An 18,340-nucleotide genomic window follows, 5' to 3' on the forward strand; every position below is an offset into this window, starting at 1 on the left:
CTGCAAGTGCCAAAATTTGGCATAAGGGCACATTTAAATACCAAAAGTTAAGAAAGTGACACTTAAGTACCACTTTTTTTTTAATAAAGGAACATTTGAGTGTCACATCCGACAAACCCACTGGAAATCTTACGTGATAATTTTTTATTAATTTTGTTCGCCTACTTGGCTCGTCGGAGAGTTGATTAAACAAAGAAAAGCAAAAACAACGTCGTTTTTGCGTGGATTTAAATTTTAATATAAAATTAATTAAATTAAATCATTAAAAAAAGATGAAGGAAGAAGATGAACAGTTGCAGGCGATTGAGGGCTTAGCTCTCACCACCTGCAATCTCCATCTCTTTTTTTTTCTTTAATACATAAATTTAGTTATAAGTTTAATTTAATTAATTTTTATATTAATTATTTACTCACATCAGCAGTAAAACTATATTGTTTTTGCATTTGTCTAATCACGTCAGCATGTAAAATGACATCGTTTTGTACTTACCTCATCAGAAAATTGAAACGTGAGCTTTTTGACTCGATTTTTTAGTTGTTGGCACTTAAGTGATCCATTTTGCTCTGATTTTGGTACTTAAGTATTACTTTCTTAACTTTTTGCACTTTAAGTGTCCCTCTGTACTAAATTTTGGCACTCTAGGTGTCCGACACTTCCTTTTTCCTTGTTTTCATTGTGGCCAACCTTTTCATAAAAGAAAATTTAAGACGTAGAACTCAATGGGAACTGCCAATAAGAAATATTGCATTCTAAATTTTCTAAGGAAATCACGTAATTCGAGCAACCATGTAATTTTTTAGCATTGAGATTTCAAGCCTAGCACTAAGGTCACCAGCCAAGCTTCACCTAATTTGGGTGAGGGTGTCGAGAAACTCACTGGCCATAGGTGAGATTTTGAGCCTAGGTCCAAAATTCAAAGTTCTGAAATTTGGAACCACCCACCTAGGTGGCGCTGCTGGTGGTGAGCTTCTCCCCCTAATGCAAGGGGAGGAGTTCGATTCCCGGGCATTGCAGGGTGACTTACCTGGTGGTACGTGTGTGGTGGCTAGCACGTGTTGCCCACAGGATTTACCCCCTGTTACCCCGGGCCTTTTAGGCTCTGTCCGTGTTGGTACGGTGCGTGAGTTCCTACCTATTACCCCGGGCCTTTTAGGCTCTGTCCGTGTTGGTACGGTGCGCGGGTTCCTAGGTAACCAAAAAAAAAAAAGTTCTGAAATTTGGAGGTCTTGGTGAAGGTTGACAACATGGGAAAATTTAAATCATCTCTCTTAAAAAAAATTTCTTTAAAAAAAAATACAATACATTCTAGCAACGTTCAATATTTGATGAAACAAAATGACTCAAAATGAGAGAATAAGAACTGTAAAATAACTTTATTGTGTTTAAACCGAATGATATGTGTCCATTTTTCTCCTATCTTTTGCCTTAACACTTGGGAACCAATTAAACTTGTTAACCAGTTGCCGTAAGGGAAATTAGTGGCGCAAAAGGTACCGTCATTCTTTAAAAAAGTGATGGACCGTCACCTAAGCATTATTCTTTTTAAATCATAGCTAATATTTTCTGTTGATTTTCAACTCAACTTTGTCATTTCATAATATTCTTAATTTTGTAAAACATGTGCTGACTAAAATATATTTTATCGTGAGAAACTTTTCAACACTTACGAAAATCCATATAATACTGAAGCTTCTTCAAACTTAATAATATAGTGCCTGATCCAAAAGTTATTCTCACCAACTATAAAGTGATAGGAATCATCTTCAACTTTAAATGGATAAAAATAATCGTTGTAATTCATCTAAACATATAAGAATAATTTGAAATTTAAAGTAACCGGCCCTTACTTTAGTTTTGCTTGTTTGTTAACCCCTACTTTATATACATACATACATACATACATACATACATACATACATACATACATACATACTTTAGGAATATGCTTTTCACTCCATAAATGTGATGTAATTATGATTTTTATATTTGCTAAAGTTTATTTTTTATTTTTTTACTAATATTAATTTATTTTCAAAAACGACGTGTAATATATCGGCCATCTAGCCATATATCAGCACATTCATCTTGGATGTCCTCTACAACAATGAGGGAAAAATTATCTAAAAAGTCATAAATCCATTGCATTTTTACTAATTTAGTCTTAAAACTTTTAATTTTGCCAATTCACTTGTAAATATTTTTATTTCTTGCTAATTGAGTCTATCCAGCTAATTTTGACCGGAAAATGCTGACATGGACATCGACACATAAAACCGTCGACGCTGACATGGACACTTTTTAATAGTATTTCAATTTTATTTTTATTTTTTGAATTTTTTCCTATCCTGGGTGAGGGTCAACCCTGTCGGATTTGCAATTTCAGATATAACTAGCTTTAGTAATTTAAAATTTATTCCGTAGATTTTGAATTTTCTCTTTATTCTTTGAAACTTTGGATGGAAAAGATGAATAATATCAGACCTAACAAATACAGTCCCTGGGTTTTCCTCAGAAAAAATCAGTTGTATCTAAAACGAAGATCATCCAATCTCCATCATAATCAGCGAGCAAGTTGAATTGAACTTTGGGCCGAACCCAATATAATAGTTAGTCCAATCGTCAGTCCCACGAGTGCCGGCATGCGACATGTGCGGACCAGTTGAAGGCCGCTGTGCCATTGGTGGAGGAGGAAGAGGAGCTTCCAGTGAAACTCTTCCAGTCGTGGAGGACGGCCGTCAGATCGGTGACTTTGGCTACGACTGTGCGGCAGCAATTGGCGTGGACTGTGATCACGGCCCTGACGTCTCGGCTGTCCTGGCAGAACCCGCTAAAGTACACGGTGTCCAAGTACCTGACACCGAATCCCAACGTCCGAAATATGCCTTCCTGCTTAATCTGTGTCAGCACATCTTGTTCCTTGATTCCCGAGGAATCATTTCTCCTGGCATACCACTCGTTGAATACAGCGATGCTCCGGTTGTTGGATCTGATCACGTAGAACCCCGTGTTCATGTAGTTGTCCTCGGACGAGGGGTCGCCGTTGAATCCGTCGACGCTGACCTGGAAATCCACACTCCAGTGTTGATATAGCTGCGGGAACGGATCTTTTAGCCACAGTATGTCAGCGTCCTGCAGAGAACAGTCCCGTGTTATGAGATTGTCTTTAAGTTCTAGTTCCACTCTTTCTCGATTAATAATGCTCGGCAGCTCTTTTTCCACACTAGAGACACTACTAATTCCACGGATCAATCCGAGTGGCGTGGACTCCATCTGGCAGACTTTGCTAGAATTCTGCAGATTCAGGCCTGGATGGCCTAGTTAAGTTCCAGAAACAGTATATGGCAGAACAAAGAACAGCGCGCTATATTCTAAACCAATAGCTTTGTCAACGGAGTGAAGTGAAGTGCCCATCATGTGGAATCGCGGCTTTTCAGGGAAAATAAAGAATGCTGTCACATGGTTTTAGTTATTTCAGCTTTCTGACCCTTCTACCACACTTAATCTACAGGAGCGTGTAACGGAAGGATCATATCTTGAGATATATCCTATTTAAACTATATATGTGAAGAAAACTGCATTTTCTTTACCTCTACCACAAAGTAAATTAAAACTGGAACTTCATTTACTTCATGCTTCCCCCGGCAGAGTTGCTTCTGGTGCTGGAAAAGGGTACCAGAGATTTTGAGAGGAAAACTATGCCGAGATGGAAAATATTTGGCATGAAATGTTTGGTTTTATCCTTGATTTAGGTGCTCAGCTTATCAAAACACTTCGACACAGAACCTTTCCTGAATAATGGTTGAGAATACTGATTAGCTGCTAATAGAAAACTTATCCAGAGAGAACATAACACGGATCATTTTCAATTGGTGGATCAAATCAGGAGGGAGAAGGGAAGGACGCCAAACGCAGACCCATATTCCTTTTTCCAAGTATATGAAGTATTAAGGGAGACGTTATATTTTAGCAAAATCGATAGATCAAACACCAAGTGAATTAGAATTTAGCAAATCCTTCAAGAGCCAACGCAAGTCTTTAGCCATCCATCCTTTTTGGTTGAAACCATGATCAAGGAAAATCTTTGGAGTCATTGCATGACATTAGGGCACGTAATATATATTTTTGTTGATGACAAGTGATTCGAAATTGTTGTCTGCTAATGTAAGATATATTTCGATTAATAATCAGCATAATATTTTGGGGGAGAGCAGGAAATTTTTCTCTGAATAACTCATTTCTTGAAGTACCACTAACGCAATGAAACAAGATTCACGTTCATGATAGGGAGAGTAAGGGTCGCATATACCGTGAATATGAAGCTGTAGCCTCGTTTGAGCACATTCCCAAGGAACTCTGTTCGACTCCACATCATCCTTAGAAAACCTGGGGTCATGTACACCTCCTCTCCATCCAACTCATCTTCTGTTTTGAGTTGGTAACAGTGAAGCCCTAGAAACTTGCACCTCTCGAAGGACGTGCCATCCATGGCCACGATCAAGAGGTGGTGGATCAAGGGCCTAGTTCCCTCACCCAGCCAAAACCCATCCAGGAACAGATCGAGCATCGACTTGTCCCCCTCGACGTAAGCTTCGTTCACCACTGTTATGATGACTGTCTTGTTGTTTCCCGTCGATGCGTCGGCCAAGACTTTCCCGAGCTCGTCCATGTATCCTCCCGCCTGATTATCCCTCTAGTAAACAACATATATTCCAAGGACTCAAACAAGAACATTCATTTGGCAATTGTTGTGTGGAAAATGAGCAAACTAATTGCTTTAAAAATGGCGAGAAACGAACAGTACAGAAAACCTTTCGGCCTCTACATAGCGGACTGGACTCTAATATGATCTCAGCAAAAGATTTTTCAAATGAACACACGAGAAAGTGACGAGAGAATGCAACAAGTTAGAAACGAATAGGAAGAGGAAATTGACAGGAAGAAGTGGAAGAGCTATAAATTTTTACTGATTGGGAGTGAGGGAGTTTCTGCTCCTGGAATTGCAAGAGAGGGCCAGAAGGAGTCCAGTTGACGAGCAGATATAACATTCCGACCAACAAACCACAGAGAAGAGCGCATTGGTTGATCCGATCCTTCATGAACTCCATGGCCGATGATCTAATCGTCTTGTGCTCGTGAGGAAGCTGGCTCTAATATCAGTCACCTTGCAATAGTTCTCTCGCACTCAGTTGACGCATTCGACTTTGCGTAGAGAGATGCACGATGGAGGATATACCTCACAGACTCGTATGAATGCGGTGAGTGATCCGTTATGCGCTTACTAATACTAAAACGAAGCCCAGCTAATAAGGTATTTTATCTTCATTTTATGTGTGAACTTGAAGTAAAGTCACGTGTATCGCTCCTTCCCAGCAAGCCCAGAAAACGCCTGTCTTGATTTCGCAGTTTCCGTTTGCTTGTTGTTCTTCTCATCTGTTCATGTCTTATTTACTGAACTGGGTCTCGAGAGGTTTCTTGAATTTCTAGTTCCTTGTTTGCCCGCCCGTGAAGATTTAACCCGAAAAGAGAATAAGGATCGTTCCCCTGTAAGGTTGGAGGGCTAGCGCGACTAAACTCGTCAACTCCAATTTATCTCTTTCATCCCACTAATTGAGTAGCTCATAACTTCTGATTTCGGTGGTTAATAAGGTTATTATACACATCATATATCTAGCTTTTCTAGATAATAGAAAAAAAAAAAAAAGGCTTCTTCGGAAAAACAAGATCTATTCTACATATATATTACAAGTGATGGAAGTTTCTTTCGCTACGTGGAACTCAAAAAGCATCTCAAACAATTCGTTACGTCGTCGTGTTGATCGAGCAATCTGTGAAATAGGTAATCACTTCGAACTTTGCTTACAAAAGATGGTCTGCTTCACGAGCAGGAGCACAACTCCCAAAGTAAGTAGCCACCACAAGCTCGTCGATTGGGAAGATCACATCGAACATCGTTTTAAATAATCTTTGTTTAACCAACAGCAGAAAAAGAAGAAAAAAGGTTCAACTGTTGACTTTGCGTGATTGCCTGCCCGAGATGAGGAAGCTGTCTTCAAGACTTCTTACTTTAAGGGTGTTGTTTTATATGGCGTTCTGACTGACGATACTCGTCACGCCAAGTGGATGCGCTTTAAAAGCTAACGCGTCTTTCAACGCATTTTTTTTTATATCTTTCAAGACATTAGAATAGAGGGAAAAGTGTTAAAAAAGTATCAAATATTTGGTATCTGTGTCAATTTAGTCGTAAATCTTTTTTTAATATCAATTCAATTCTAAATATTTTCATTTGATGTCAATTCAATCATTTCCAGCTAATTTTGATTGTATTTTACTAACTAGGCATTAGTCGGCCGACGTAAATAATTTTTAATAATATTTTAATAATTTTTGAATATTTATTTTCCTTCTCATCCTCCTTTCCTCCCGTCGATCGCCGGACCTCGGTGATTGGTCGAGGTGATGGCCGGCCTCTAGCGAGGGCTCTGGGCAAGGTTGACCCTTGCTAGATCTAACGAGGGGCAAGCCTTGCTGCCTCGTGCGAGGGCTACTCTTGCGACCACTGGCAAGGCTTGCTGGCCGTTGCCTCTGGCTGATTGCCGAGGCCCGGCGACTAGCCGGAGGAAGGAGGGAGAAGAAAAAAAAAAAAAAGAAATAGAAAAAGGAAGAAATAAAAAATTAAAATATATTAAAATATTATTAAAAATTTTACATGTTAACGCTAATCATGCCATGTTAGTCGGCCAGCGTCCAATTAGTAAAATATGATCAAAATTAATCGGAAATGACTGAATTGGCACTAAGTGAAAATGTTTAGGACTAAATTGACACAAAAAAAGTTTAAGACTTTTTTAATACTTTTTCCTTAAAACTGACTCTAGTGTAATGAATCCATGGGGAATTGATACAAACGGTTTCCAAACTTTGACTTGATGTGTAATCTAATTCTTAAAATTTTAATATATATTCAATTTAGTTTCTAAACTATATAAAAATATTTAATATTGTCCCTAACCTTAATTTAATGGAATAACTATATTGATCATCTTTATATATTTGAGGGACTGAATTAAACATGTACAATAAGTCTAGAGATTACATTAAATAAATTAAAAGTTTATGAATTACATTGCACATTAAGTTAAGATTTAGGGATCACATTAATAATTTAAAAGTTCAGGACCACATTTAAAGACCATATGTGTCATTTTTCCAAATATATACAATGATCAAAATCTGTAAATGCTATGATTTCACGCTAAAAAAAAAGGTCACATTTTCATAATCTTATTTTGCGTTACCAAAGTTCTATTATTAATTGGAATTAGGAGGATCACTCGGGATGTCAAAGTGTTAAAGTTTTAGAATTTTCTTGTTTTTCACGCATGGACAGGGAGTGGTTGTTATGCTGGGGGAGGCAGCTAAAGCGTTCAACTTGAAAAACATACAGAGGAAGTTTTAGCCAAAAAAAAAAAAAAAAAACATACAGAATACTTGTTATGTCAAGATCATTCATTGACTAAAGAAATGATGAGATACATTCTTTTTTATCGAGCATTGAAATATGATTGATGTCATATCAATTTATCATTTGCCACATCCATTAACGTCCCATTTATAATTTGTCAAGTCGCCTTGTACCATTGGTTAAGTAAGTCTATCTTTAATTTAACTAACCTAGCATTATTCTTAGGCTGATGGGATTGGAGAAGAACAGAACTTATTGAAGCTTACATGTGGTACTTACTGGTGACCCATTGACCAACATTCATGGAAAAGCACACTAACAACTTCACAAGTTTTGTATCATCCCTAGTTTAGTGCCATATTTTTTCTACCACTCATTTAAGATTGTCCACTCGCTCATTGGAAAAACTTTATATGACACCATGGTAGGAGTGACTTTATCATAAAAAAAAAAAATGTCACATCATCATTTTGAGCTATCCAAATGACTGGAGCACAAAAAAAAAAAAAAAAAAAAAAAAGAACGAAACTTGAAAGATGAAGAACATTAACGAGGTCCATACGAAAGATTTGGAGCCTTCCACGTACTTTTTGCCTAACATTTAATATGATGAACTAGACAGACTGTTTGGCATGCAGTAGGGAAGGGGAGCTTTCATGTGTGCCTTTTTTGCTAATGTTGGTTCCCCACTTGGTGATTGTCCAAGAGCTAACGCTCCGAGATTCAATTGGATACTCGCCTCACATCGACGTTGTTCCAAAACTGTCGATTGGTCCGTAATACTTGCTTTCTTAAACCGGGCGTCGCTTTTGGTTATACAAGTTCCCATATATAAGCTGAGAAAAATCATATGTAGACAAGCCAAATCTCGTACAACATTTTTTGAGAAACTCAAGTTATAAATCTATTATACATATGTCAATAAAATCATTAACCTCTTAATTTGATCAATTTAATCCTAAACCCTTTTGAAAATTTACCAATATAATCCTTTAGTTACTTTTGGTTGACAATTGTGACATACATGGTCATCTTACATATGATACGATCAATGCTAATGTGGACAATTTTTTACATTATTTTGAATTTTTAATAGATTTTTGAAAATTTTCTTTTCTTTCTTTTCCTTTTTCCCACATTAGTCACGGTCATAGGGAGGAGGGTTTGTGAGGCCGGGCCTCGCCAAAGGCAAGTGAGGGATGACCCGGAGGCTAGCCCTCACCAAATCTGGCGAGGCTCACCCCCACCAAATCTTGTGTGCATAGGCCGGCAAGGTTGACCCTTGTCAACCATGGCGACCCATGACGGAAGAAGGGAAAAAATAGAAAAATAAACAGAAAAAAATGAACAAAATATAAAAAAATACATTTTTTTTTTAAAAAAGAGTTAAAAATCATTCATGTCAGCACCTGCCATGTCACGTAATTGGCGATTATCGACCAAAATTGGTTGGGACTATATTGACAAATCATCAAAAGTTATAGGACTAAATTGGCTAAATTAAAAAAATTAATGTTGAATTGTTATTTATTTAAGATTTTTCAGGTAATTATCCCCAAGATTTCCATCTATTAGTCAAGGAGGTTTCGTCTTAATTTGACAATTCTCATGCATATAATATAAAGTAACGATATAAGCATATTATATTGCAAATAGGTCTAGTTTCGTATTGGTTTTCATCATACCGCACGGCTCATTCACACCGGCTTTCTTTAGGTATGATGCACGATGGGATTTTGGCTATTAATGCAGGTTTTGACTGCGTGAAATGCAGTGCCTTGACAGATCATTCTCTTCTTCTTGATATTCCATCTACCAGTTAACCCACGTGCAAAATCTCTCCTCTATTCCAAATTACGTGAATGACATCAGGTGCTACGCCAGAGAAAGCGACGACCCGCGACGACCAGCGGTTGAGGAAAACTGAATGCAAGTTGCTTTCGGAAGACAATTCCAGCTTGAATTGTAGGACAGCTCCGCGTCATCTAATTCTCTAATATGACCTGGCGCTTCACACGCTATCGAAATAATGCAAGGAGATATGTCAAACATTGACAGTAATTTCAGTTCTTAGCCCGGCCAGCTTTCTAGTCCGATCATTCAGTTTCAACGCCAATTCAGAAGGGCTAAACATGTGGGGAAAATTGACACAAATGACCATGAACTTTGGCTTAATGTATAATGTGGTTCGTAAATTTTAAATTTGTTCAATACAGTCCCTGAACTTTAGCCAAATGTTTAATATAGTCACTAAAATTTTAATTTGTTTTATACAATTCTTGAACTTTACGTACCTAATCAAGTTAGTTCTTGGTTTATACGAAATGTTCATTGTTGTCCCTATTATTGAATTAATGGTAGAACTACATACATTGAAAAAAATTAAAAGTTTAGGGATTACATTGAACAAATTAAAATTTTATGGACTATATTGCACATGAGACCAAAAATCATTAGCCATTTGTATTATTATCCCAACATGTGGAGAATAGTCGTTACACTTCTCATATAAGACATGGCAATTTCGACATTGTGCAATAGATGTGATCCCACTTCGCTTAAATACACACTTATAACATGTCCCATATATATGTGATCTCACTTCAATTTTAGATACAACTTGTATAATTTTTTTTTTTTTGACAAGTAAGCTGGATATCATTACTAGCTAATAGTATGAGCAAATACAGTATGTGCATCAGTACAAAGTAAATCCAAAAGAGCAAAGGGGGTTAATTAAACGTTGCATTCGGTTTGAGGATCAATTGCAATGTTGAAATTTAATTTGTCAATTGATGTAACAAATCATATCAAGACACTTGTGAAAAATAAGGAGCCGGTGTTGCACCACTTTTTAGGTTTACAAATTGAGAAAGTGCTTTATTGGCCAAATGAAAAAAAGAAAAAAAAAAGAACACATTTATTAACTACCATGACAAATTTGACACGATCATTTAAATTTGCCAAAGGAAAAAAATACATAAAGGTTTGGCCAAGTGAAAAAGAAAAAAAGAAGAAGTAATATTTGTTAGTATTCCACCCACTGCCAAAAGGTTTAAGAGTGCATTTGTTTTAGCATTTTGAAAGCTCATGGAGAAAATGCAAAGCAGTTTAGCCTAAAAGATTTTAAGTAAATGCAAATGCCGTTTAATAAACTATGCTTTGAGAAGTAATTTTGAGAAAATATTGTTTAGTAGAAAACATATTTGAAAAGCTCTTTGGGTAATAAATATTATTATTTTTTAATTTTATTTATTTAAAATTGAAAAAAATAATGTATGCAACTTTTAAATATAAATTTTGAACATATATATAATTTTAAAAAAATACCAAATCCTTCCTCAAAATTTTTCAATTTTTATTTGTTTAAAATTGAAAAATAATGTATGCAACTTTTTAAATATAAATTTGAAAATAACGCTAAAAATCAAATACATATATATAATTTTTTTAAAAACTAAACCCTTCATCAGAATTTTTAAATTTTTAATTGTTTAAATTGAAAAATAATGTATGCAAATTTTTAAATATAAATTTGAAAATAATGCTAAAAATCAAATACATATATATAATTAAAAAAAAAACTAAACCCTTCATCAGAATTTTTAAAATTTAATTGTTTAAAATTGAAAAAATAATGTATGCAACTTTTTAAATATAAATTTTAACAATACTACTAAAAATTGATATATATATATATTTTTTTTTTAAAAAAAAGACCAAACCCTTCATCGGAATTTTTTAATTTTTATTTGCTTAAAATTGAAAAAAAAAATTATATATGCAACTTTTTAAATATAATTTTTCACAATAATGTTAAAAAAATCAAATACACACACACACACACACACACACACACACACACACACACACACACACACACACATATATATATATATTTATAAAAAAAAAAAGACCAAATCCTTTATCGAAATTTTTAAATTTTTATTTGTTTAAAATTGAGAAAATAATGTATGCAAATTTTTAAATATAAATTTGAAAATAGTGCTAAGAAATCATATATATATATATATATATATATATATTTTTAAAACCAAACCCTTCGTCAGAATTTTTAAATTTTTATTTGTTTAAAATTGAAAAAATTAAAGTATGTAGCTTTTTAAATATAAAATTTTACAATAATACTGAAAAAATCAAATACATATATATATTTAAAAAAGACCAAATCCTTTGTCGAAATTTTTTATTATATATATATTTTAAAAGACCAAACCCTTCATTGGAATATTTTAATTTATATTTGTTTATAATTGAAAAAATAATGGATACAACTTTTTAATATAAATTTGGACAATAATGCTAAAAAAAAATCAACTATATAAATATTTTTTAAAATACCAAAAACATATATATCTTTTAGCATTTATATATATTTGATTTTTTTAGCATTATTTTGGCATTTAAAAAAATAATAACAAGAGAAAAATCAGAAATTTTAAGAATGAGTGAGGATAGTTTTGGAAGAAAAAAAGAAGTTTCAATATTTGGTTAATAGCTGAAAGCTCAAAACTAGTCCCTACTAGCATTAAGCTTTCAACTTTCATAATATCTTTTCACTTGAAAACTACTTTAAAATGACTGCCAAATAATCTAGTATTTTTCCAAGGGCCTTTAAGCGAAAGTTCTTTAGGAATGCTAAACCAAATACACCCAAAACCTTTACCCAAAAAGTTTTTTTGGAGAGAGAGAATTTTTGCGACACTTGTTTAGAGTTAATTATGATATTTCAATTTTTATCAAGATGTAAGTGGACTGTAGTTAGCAGTAGAGAGTGGACAAAATAGTAAGAAAAATATTAATTTAATCGTAGTGGCGAAAAATTGTACTTTTTTGAACTAAAATTCATGTCAATAGCTAAAGACGTGTTTCAACGCCCATCAAGGCGTAACGAGGAGTCAAAAAGTTCAAATGAAAGTGGGGTCTTTCTGCAAAATCCATGTCTTTTTTCCATTTTCCCTCCCTGCCTGCCTCCCCATTTCCCATCACCTTCTCGGCAGCAGGACCCGGCCGTCCTCCCTCCGCCCTTTTAAAAAACTCATCAAAGACTTTGACTCACCAAAACAACTTCTCCTCCTCCTCCTTCGTCTTCTTCGTCTTCATCTCCTCCTCCTCCTCCTCCTCCTCCTAGTCCCGATCCGCCCCCTTCTGCTTCTCTTCTCTGAGATTTTGGTTTGAGCAAAGCTCATTCCTCCCCCCATCTCCGCCCATTGCAAAGCACCATCTCTTCACCTCTCTCTGAGCAAGCCAGCCGGTCATAATGTTGCTGGTCAACTGCTCCAATTGCCGCACTCCGTTGCAGTTGCCACCGGGTGCCCCCTCCATCCGCTGCGCCCTCTGCCACGCCGTCACCCTCATCGCCGATCCTCGCTCCCTGCCTCCCCCTCCCCCACTCTTCCTCCTCCTCCTCCTCCTCCTCCTCCTTCCACCACCACCATCACCTCCCCCAACACTATCCTCCGCAGCGGCCGCCGCCGTCCTACGGGCCGCCGGGGCCCCCTCCTCCGGCCCACGGCTCGAAGCGAGCCCTGATATGCGGCGTCTCGTACAGGAACACCCGGGACGAGCTCAAGGGCTGCGTCAACGACGCCAAGTGCATGAAGTTCCTGTTGACCAATCGGTTCAAGTTCCCCGAGTCCTCCATCCTCGTGCTCACCGGTGCGTTCGCCTTTCTCGCTTCTGTCTCTGCTCCGATAAGGATCCGATCGTCTTCGTGTTCAATCGCTCCCTTCTCTCGGCGATGCTTCCAATGAATTGCTAATCGCGCGTTGACCGTCTACGGCGCAGCTTCTCTCTCTCTTCAATTATTTCTCATTTGCGCGTGCATGCTCATTGGCAATTCAAATTTGACGAACGTTCCTAGCGTTCTTTCCCAATTAAAGTTCAGCTGATAGCATCGCGATCCCTCACCATGAGTTACGACTTTATTCTACTGAGTTTGACATAGGATAGCACTGCAATGTCGATCGCTAGATTGTTAGTCGTGAGAACAAATGTGATGACCGCTACGCAAATTACAGATACGGTTCGGATTCTAGATGTTCAAGTTAGGCCTCCTCATCAATCTTCATCCTTGTGAATACTTGATAACGAGTGTGTGAAGCGGTTTCTCCGGCTGTTAATCTCGTCTTGTCTCTGGTTCGTCATGTCTCATGATGATCCGAAAAGGATTCGCAATTAGTCGAAACTATAGAGGAATAAGTTTCTGAAAGATACTCCGCATCTCCGTTTTACAAGTTATCTATTATTAATCTGGAATGCCCACGTGGGGGCCTCATTAGTCTGTGAAAATTAACTCTGCAGAAGATGAACGCGATCCTCAGAGGCGTCCAACCAAGAGGAACATAAGAATGGCGTTGCAGTGGCTTGTCCAAGACTGTAGGCCTGGGGATTCTTTGGTATTCCATTATTCCGGTCATGGATCCCAGCAGAGGAACTACACCGGTGACGAGGTGGATGGGTTTGACGAAACGCTCTGCCCTTCAGATTTTAGGACCCAAGGAATGATCGTCGATGATGAGATCAATGCTACAATCGTCAGGCCTCTTCCTCATGGTGTTAAGCTTCATGCCGTTATTGATTCTTGTCACAGCGGCACTATGTTAGATTTACCCTTTCTCTGTAGAATGGACAGGTTTGTTCATCATTCGCGTGGTTCTTCGCATTAAATTCCTAGATTTATCCATCCAGAGACGAACTTTGTTTGTTTTCATTTGTGAATGCAGAAGTGGTCAGTATATCTGGGAGGACCACAGACCTCGTTCAGGAGTATGGAAAGGGACAAGCGGGGGAGAAGTGATTTCTTTCAGCGGCTGTGATGATAATCAAACTTCTGCCGATACTTCGGTAAAGCTTTTGGCGTTTGGCACTTAAATGGATTTCTCGGAATCCTGGAAAATCCTTACTATTGCAAAAGTAAGTAAAAGGGAGCACAAACTTAATTAGCCCGATTCTCTCTGCCAACAGGCTCTGTCACAGGTTACATCGACAGGTGCTATGACTTATTCCTTCATCCAAGCCATTGAGCGTGGACATGCCGCCACTTATGGGAGCATGCTGATTGCGATGCGGTCTACCATTCGGAACACAGGCAACGATCTTGAGGGTGGACTTGTAACTTCTCTTCTCACGATGCTTTTGAACGGTGGCAACCTCAGCACACGACTAAGACAGGTATGTTATACTACGGCAGCATCAGCTGTTTCTTTGTGGAAAAGTTGCTTCGGAGCCTCTGTAGAATGTGCCTGAGGTTTCTCTGTTTCATACTGAAACCAAACATCTTAGTGGAGAACAGGACTAAGATTACTTGTATAGCTTTGATTGTCTGATTTGAACTTCGCTTTCATGAGATGGTAGTTGGGATGTACTTTCAATATCTAAATCACTTTTATAAAAGTCATTTGAAAACATAAGGTGCGTCAGTGCATATCTATTAAAGAAGCAGCTGTGGACGAGCTTGTTTGATATGTACCCGGAAAAGATATATTTTATTTCGTTGATGCATCTTCAGTGACTATTATTGTTACGGAAAGATGAGGAAAATCATTAAAGCTGGTTTACGTATGTCAAAATGGCTAGAGACGTTATATCGTATGCAGATGGAATGTTCAGTAATTCAGTAGAAACATGAGATTACATTATGGAGATGGAATAATTGAAAACCGTATGGGGATTTTCACTTAATTCTGGAAAGTGTAAGACGGTTAGATGGTCTTCCATGATAATTCACGTATCCTACTTGGTAAATTGGCTTCTTTGCCGAAAGACCTTTATTTGTAACTTGTAAAAAGTTCTGCTTGAATAACTTGTTCACAGTTGTGCGTATAATGGTGGTTGAAAAACCCATATAACCTTCCACCAAAATGTTCCTACTTTGATCACTAAAGCATCCTCTTATGCTCGGAGCACAAACAAAGCAACGTTCAAGCCTGTTTTTAAACATAAAGGCTTCTCCATCATTCTTGCTTCCACCATGCCCGAATCGACAAATCAAACTAGTGGACTTTGTTAAATTTCTGTCGACTTGGGTTAGAAAAATGCCCTAGTTCTTCTGCATGAATCTCACATCTTGGAGGCTAGGCACTGCTGTGCCGTGGGATACTCGTTAATACAACCATTTCACCCTGTTAATATTACTTTTGCAGGAACCTCAATTAACTGCGAACGAGCGATTTGATGTGTACGCGAAGCCCTTCTCTTTGTAGCATGGTGGACAGAAGCTTCATCAAAAGTTGCGTCGGTTCCTATTCATCGTCGGTTTGATGGCATTACAGCTAACTTGGCTCCACGTAGACTGAAGTTTGTCTTGCAGCGTTCTGGATGGACGAGCAAGAGTATTATAGCTCGTACTTCGGGTCTGAATCTCAATGTCTTTTTCGTGTGTAGTGGGATGGTTGTTGTGGGATTGGAGTGATAGGAAACTGGAGATGCTCTGGGAGCGGGAGGATCTAATGCCGTCTCCTAAAAGTATCAGTAGAGGTGAAATTTTGGAAGTGCCAACTGTGCATATCAAGATCAGCATTCCAGCTATTTATTGGAAAATTCTTTAAAAAAAAAGTCAGACTTACTTTCGTATTCATATTAGCATTTCCTATATTTTTGAAAACTTTGACTTGCAAATATGGACATAAAATTGAAGAGACTTTTCAAAAGTTGCAAAACAATGAAAAATGATCTTCCCAAGTAAATCTTTTATCAAAGTATCAATGAGCTAAAGTAGCGATAGCCGCTGACAAAGGTCCTGGTAAGAAGGGGCGTTCCCTTTTTTCAAATGTCTCGAATCGTTAGATTAAAGTTACTATCAAATCATAATTTTTATTTATAACAATTTTTTAGGTTTTAGGATTCGATATTTATTTAACATGAAATGTCCAAAACTTACCAAAATTATCGGCATCCGATTCTTCTAACCTCTAATTGTTTTGTATATTCAACATGATACTTTTTTAAAAAATTTAAATTTTGAAGGGGAAGTCATTGCAAGCAATTTAACCTGAGGCCTAGAAAAATTGGGAGAGAGAGAGAGAGAGAGAGAGAGGAAACATTGGGAGGCGCGAGACGAGATGAGATGAGATGAAGGAGAGGAGAAACAGTCTTGTCGTGATGATGTGGCAGTTGCCCCAGCCAGTCAGCAGGCAGCCAGAGAGAGAGAGAGAGCCACTACTATTCCTCTATATTTCTCTTTCATTTCTGGTCTGGGGGTCTTGCATTCTGAACCAATCCAGCTCAAGTCAAAGCCACACTCTCTCCGCCTCGTCTCCCTCCGCTTCATCCACAAAGAGCACAATTTTCGCAAAGCCATGGCCACCCCCACCCCCACCGCCTACCTCTCCTTCTCTCCGCTTCGCCATCCTCTTTCTTCCCCCCGCCTTCTTCAGCTTCCTCGTCTCCCTAAGCTCCGACCCCCCACTCCGGGGCGGCTCGCCTTCAGGACGCGTGCCATGGGAAAGGACTTGCTGGGCGATTTCGGGGCGAGGGACCCTTTCCCGGCGGAGCTGGAGAGCAAGTTCGGAGACAAGGTGCTGGGTAACGTCGACACCGAGCACAGGATCTTGATCCCCGTCGCCTCCGCTCTCTCTCTCGCCGAGCAGGATTGTTCCCCTGTTTCCCATGTCCAGCAACCCATGTCCCTCGACGACGCTCAGAAGCTCCTCAAGAAGGTCGAATTCTTCCCCCCTTCTTCTCGAAGAATTCTCGTGATTTTCGTGTGAATTGTTTCTCCCTGAGCTACTGCTGCGACATGCTCTTGTCAAGTTCCGATTTTTCGCAAATGGAAAGAACGTTTGGAAGAGCTGGAGTGTCTGTTGACACCGTGGGTTTCTTTCGTTAGGTTGTCGGGTGGAGACTGTTGGAAGAAGAAAGTGGGCTTAAACTGCAGTGCTTGTGGAAGCTGAGGGATTTCAAGTGTGGGGTCGAGCTGATTAACCGGATTTATAACGTGGTCGAACCCACTGCTCACTTCCCAAGTTTGTACTTGGAGCCACCCAATCAAGTTAGAGCTGAATTGTGGACTTCTTCCGTTGGTATGACTGTTCTTGTTTCTATTATTTTTAGATAAGAAAATGTGATCATTGTGAATATACTCTGTTACAGACATGGTGTGAGTAACTGGAGAGCCGTGGTTCTGGCACTTTGCAAATTGGGACATACATAAAAATTAGAAAGTGATGGATGGGGCACTTTTTCAAGCTACTGTAACATTTCATAGGGGAGCTTGAGAAGTGTAGTCACTTAATAGGGAACTGTGGAGTTGTTTTTTTGCATACCATGAATACTAAACATGATGCTTCTAATTCTTACTGTGAAGATTGGATTGATACTTCTCCATATGAAATGCGCTAGGTTGTCATAGTTAATCCTCCTAGTCTCCATTCTTGTCGTTACTCCTGTTGTTTAATTCTTGTATGTTTTCCAATTGCATGGGTAAAGTTCTATGCTTGTCTTTGGAATAGAGTTGGTTTTGTTATATACCTCAATTAATAGGTTTTGCACTTGACTATGCAGGGGGCTTGAGCATGAATGATTTCATCATAGCTGCAAAAATTGACAGGATCAAAACATCAGATCTGGCACCTAAGAAGAGAGTATGGGCATAAGTCGAGATTTTTTTGTGTTGTAGGAGAAGCGAAATGCTCAAGATAAAAGTTTTGCGCCATCCAGTTGATGAGGGACAGTTCTCCATTGTAAATTGATTCATAGACTGCTGGTCCATTCAATGCTTAATCAGCAGATAGACATTGTCATTCACGACTATCATTCTTAGATTGGTAGAAACATTGACAAACTTATTTTCCTTTTGAATGTCTATTCTTAACAGTGTTTATTTTTCCTTCTTTCCCTCGAATCCTTTTGATATT

General features: G+C 38.0%; 3 protein-coding genes across 3 annotated transcripts; 2 read left to right on the top strand and 1 right to left on the bottom strand.

The window, feature by feature from the left end:
- Positions 1–2,460: 2,460 nt before the first annotated feature.
- Positions 2,461–5,284, bottom strand: LOC104450098 (uncharacterized protein At1g28695). The gene is made up of 3 exons (XM_010064531.3): positions 4,966–5,284; positions 4,308–4,691; positions 2,461–3,130 (listed from the first exon to the last, which is right to left on the bottom strand). Exons 1-3 carry the CDS (start codon positions 5,104–5,106, stop codon positions 2,621–2,623), a joined length of 1,035 nt encoding a protein of 344 aa, XP_010062833.1. The 5' UTR covers positions 5,107–5,284; the 3' UTR covers positions 2,461–2,620.
- A 7,276-nt stretch (positions 5,285–12,560) lies between these two features.
- On the top strand, positions 12,561–16,040 carry LOC104450113 (metacaspase-1). Its single transcript, XM_010064550.3, is given in 6 exon segments — positions 12,561–12,870; positions 12,872–13,142; positions 13,788–14,118; positions 14,210–14,330; positions 14,451–14,657; positions 15,629–16,040. Coding segments are annotated over 6 exon segments (1,116 nt in total). The 5' UTR covers positions 12,561–12,744; the 3' UTR covers positions 15,689–16,040.
- Positions 16,041–16,666: 626 nt separating this feature from the next.
- LOC104450236 (probable pterin-4-alpha-carbinolamine dehydratase, chloroplastic) lies at positions 16,667–18,316 on the top strand. The gene is made up of 3 exons (XM_010064702.3): positions 16,667–17,143; positions 17,314–17,506; positions 17,988–18,316. The coding sequence occupies exons 1-3, from the start codon at positions 16,784–16,786 to the stop codon at positions 18,077–18,079; spliced, it is 645 nt and encodes a 214-aa protein (XP_010063004.2). The 5' UTR covers positions 16,667–16,783; the 3' UTR covers positions 18,080–18,316.
- Positions 18,317–18,340: the final 24 nt, after the last annotated feature.

Source organism: Eucalyptus grandis, chromosome 1 (genome assembly GCF_016545825.1).
Source record: "Eucalyptus grandis isolate ANBG69807.140 chromosome 1, ASM1654582v1, whole genome shotgun sequence".
In the NCBI taxonomy this organism is placed as follows: Eukaryota; Viridiplantae; Streptophyta; class Magnoliopsida; order Myrtales; family Myrtaceae; genus Eucalyptus; species Eucalyptus grandis.

What these genes read in the sequence shown, in the direction of transcription:
- LOC104450236 (XM_010064702.3), top strand. Translation starts at nt 16,784, where the DNA reads ATGGCCACCCCCACCCCCACCGCCTACCTCTCCTTCTCTCCGCTTCGC. An exon ending in CTCAGAAGCTCCTCAAGAAG is followed by an intron (nt 17,144 to 17,313) that starts GTCGAATTCTTC and finishes TTCTTTCGTTAG; the next exon opens with GTTGTCGGGTGGAGACTGTT. An exon ending in ATTGTGGACTTCTTCCGTTG is followed by an intron (nt 17,507 to 17,987) that starts GTATGACTGTTC and finishes TTGACTATGCAG; the next exon opens with GGGGCTTGAGCATGAATGAT.
- LOC104450098 (XM_010064531.3), bottom strand. Translation starts at nt 5,106, where the DNA reads ATGGAGTTCATGAAGGATCGGATCAACCAATGCGCTCTTCTCTGTGGT. An exon ending in AACTCCCTCACTCCCAATCA is followed by an intron (nt 4,692 to 4,965) that starts GTAAAAATTTAT and finishes GTTGTTTACTAG; the next exon opens with AGGGATAATCAGGCGGGAGG. An exon ending in GCTACAGCTTCATATTCACG is followed by an intron (nt 3,131 to 4,307) that starts GTATATGCGACC and finishes TGTTCTCTGCAG; the next exon opens with GACGCTGACATACTGTGGCT.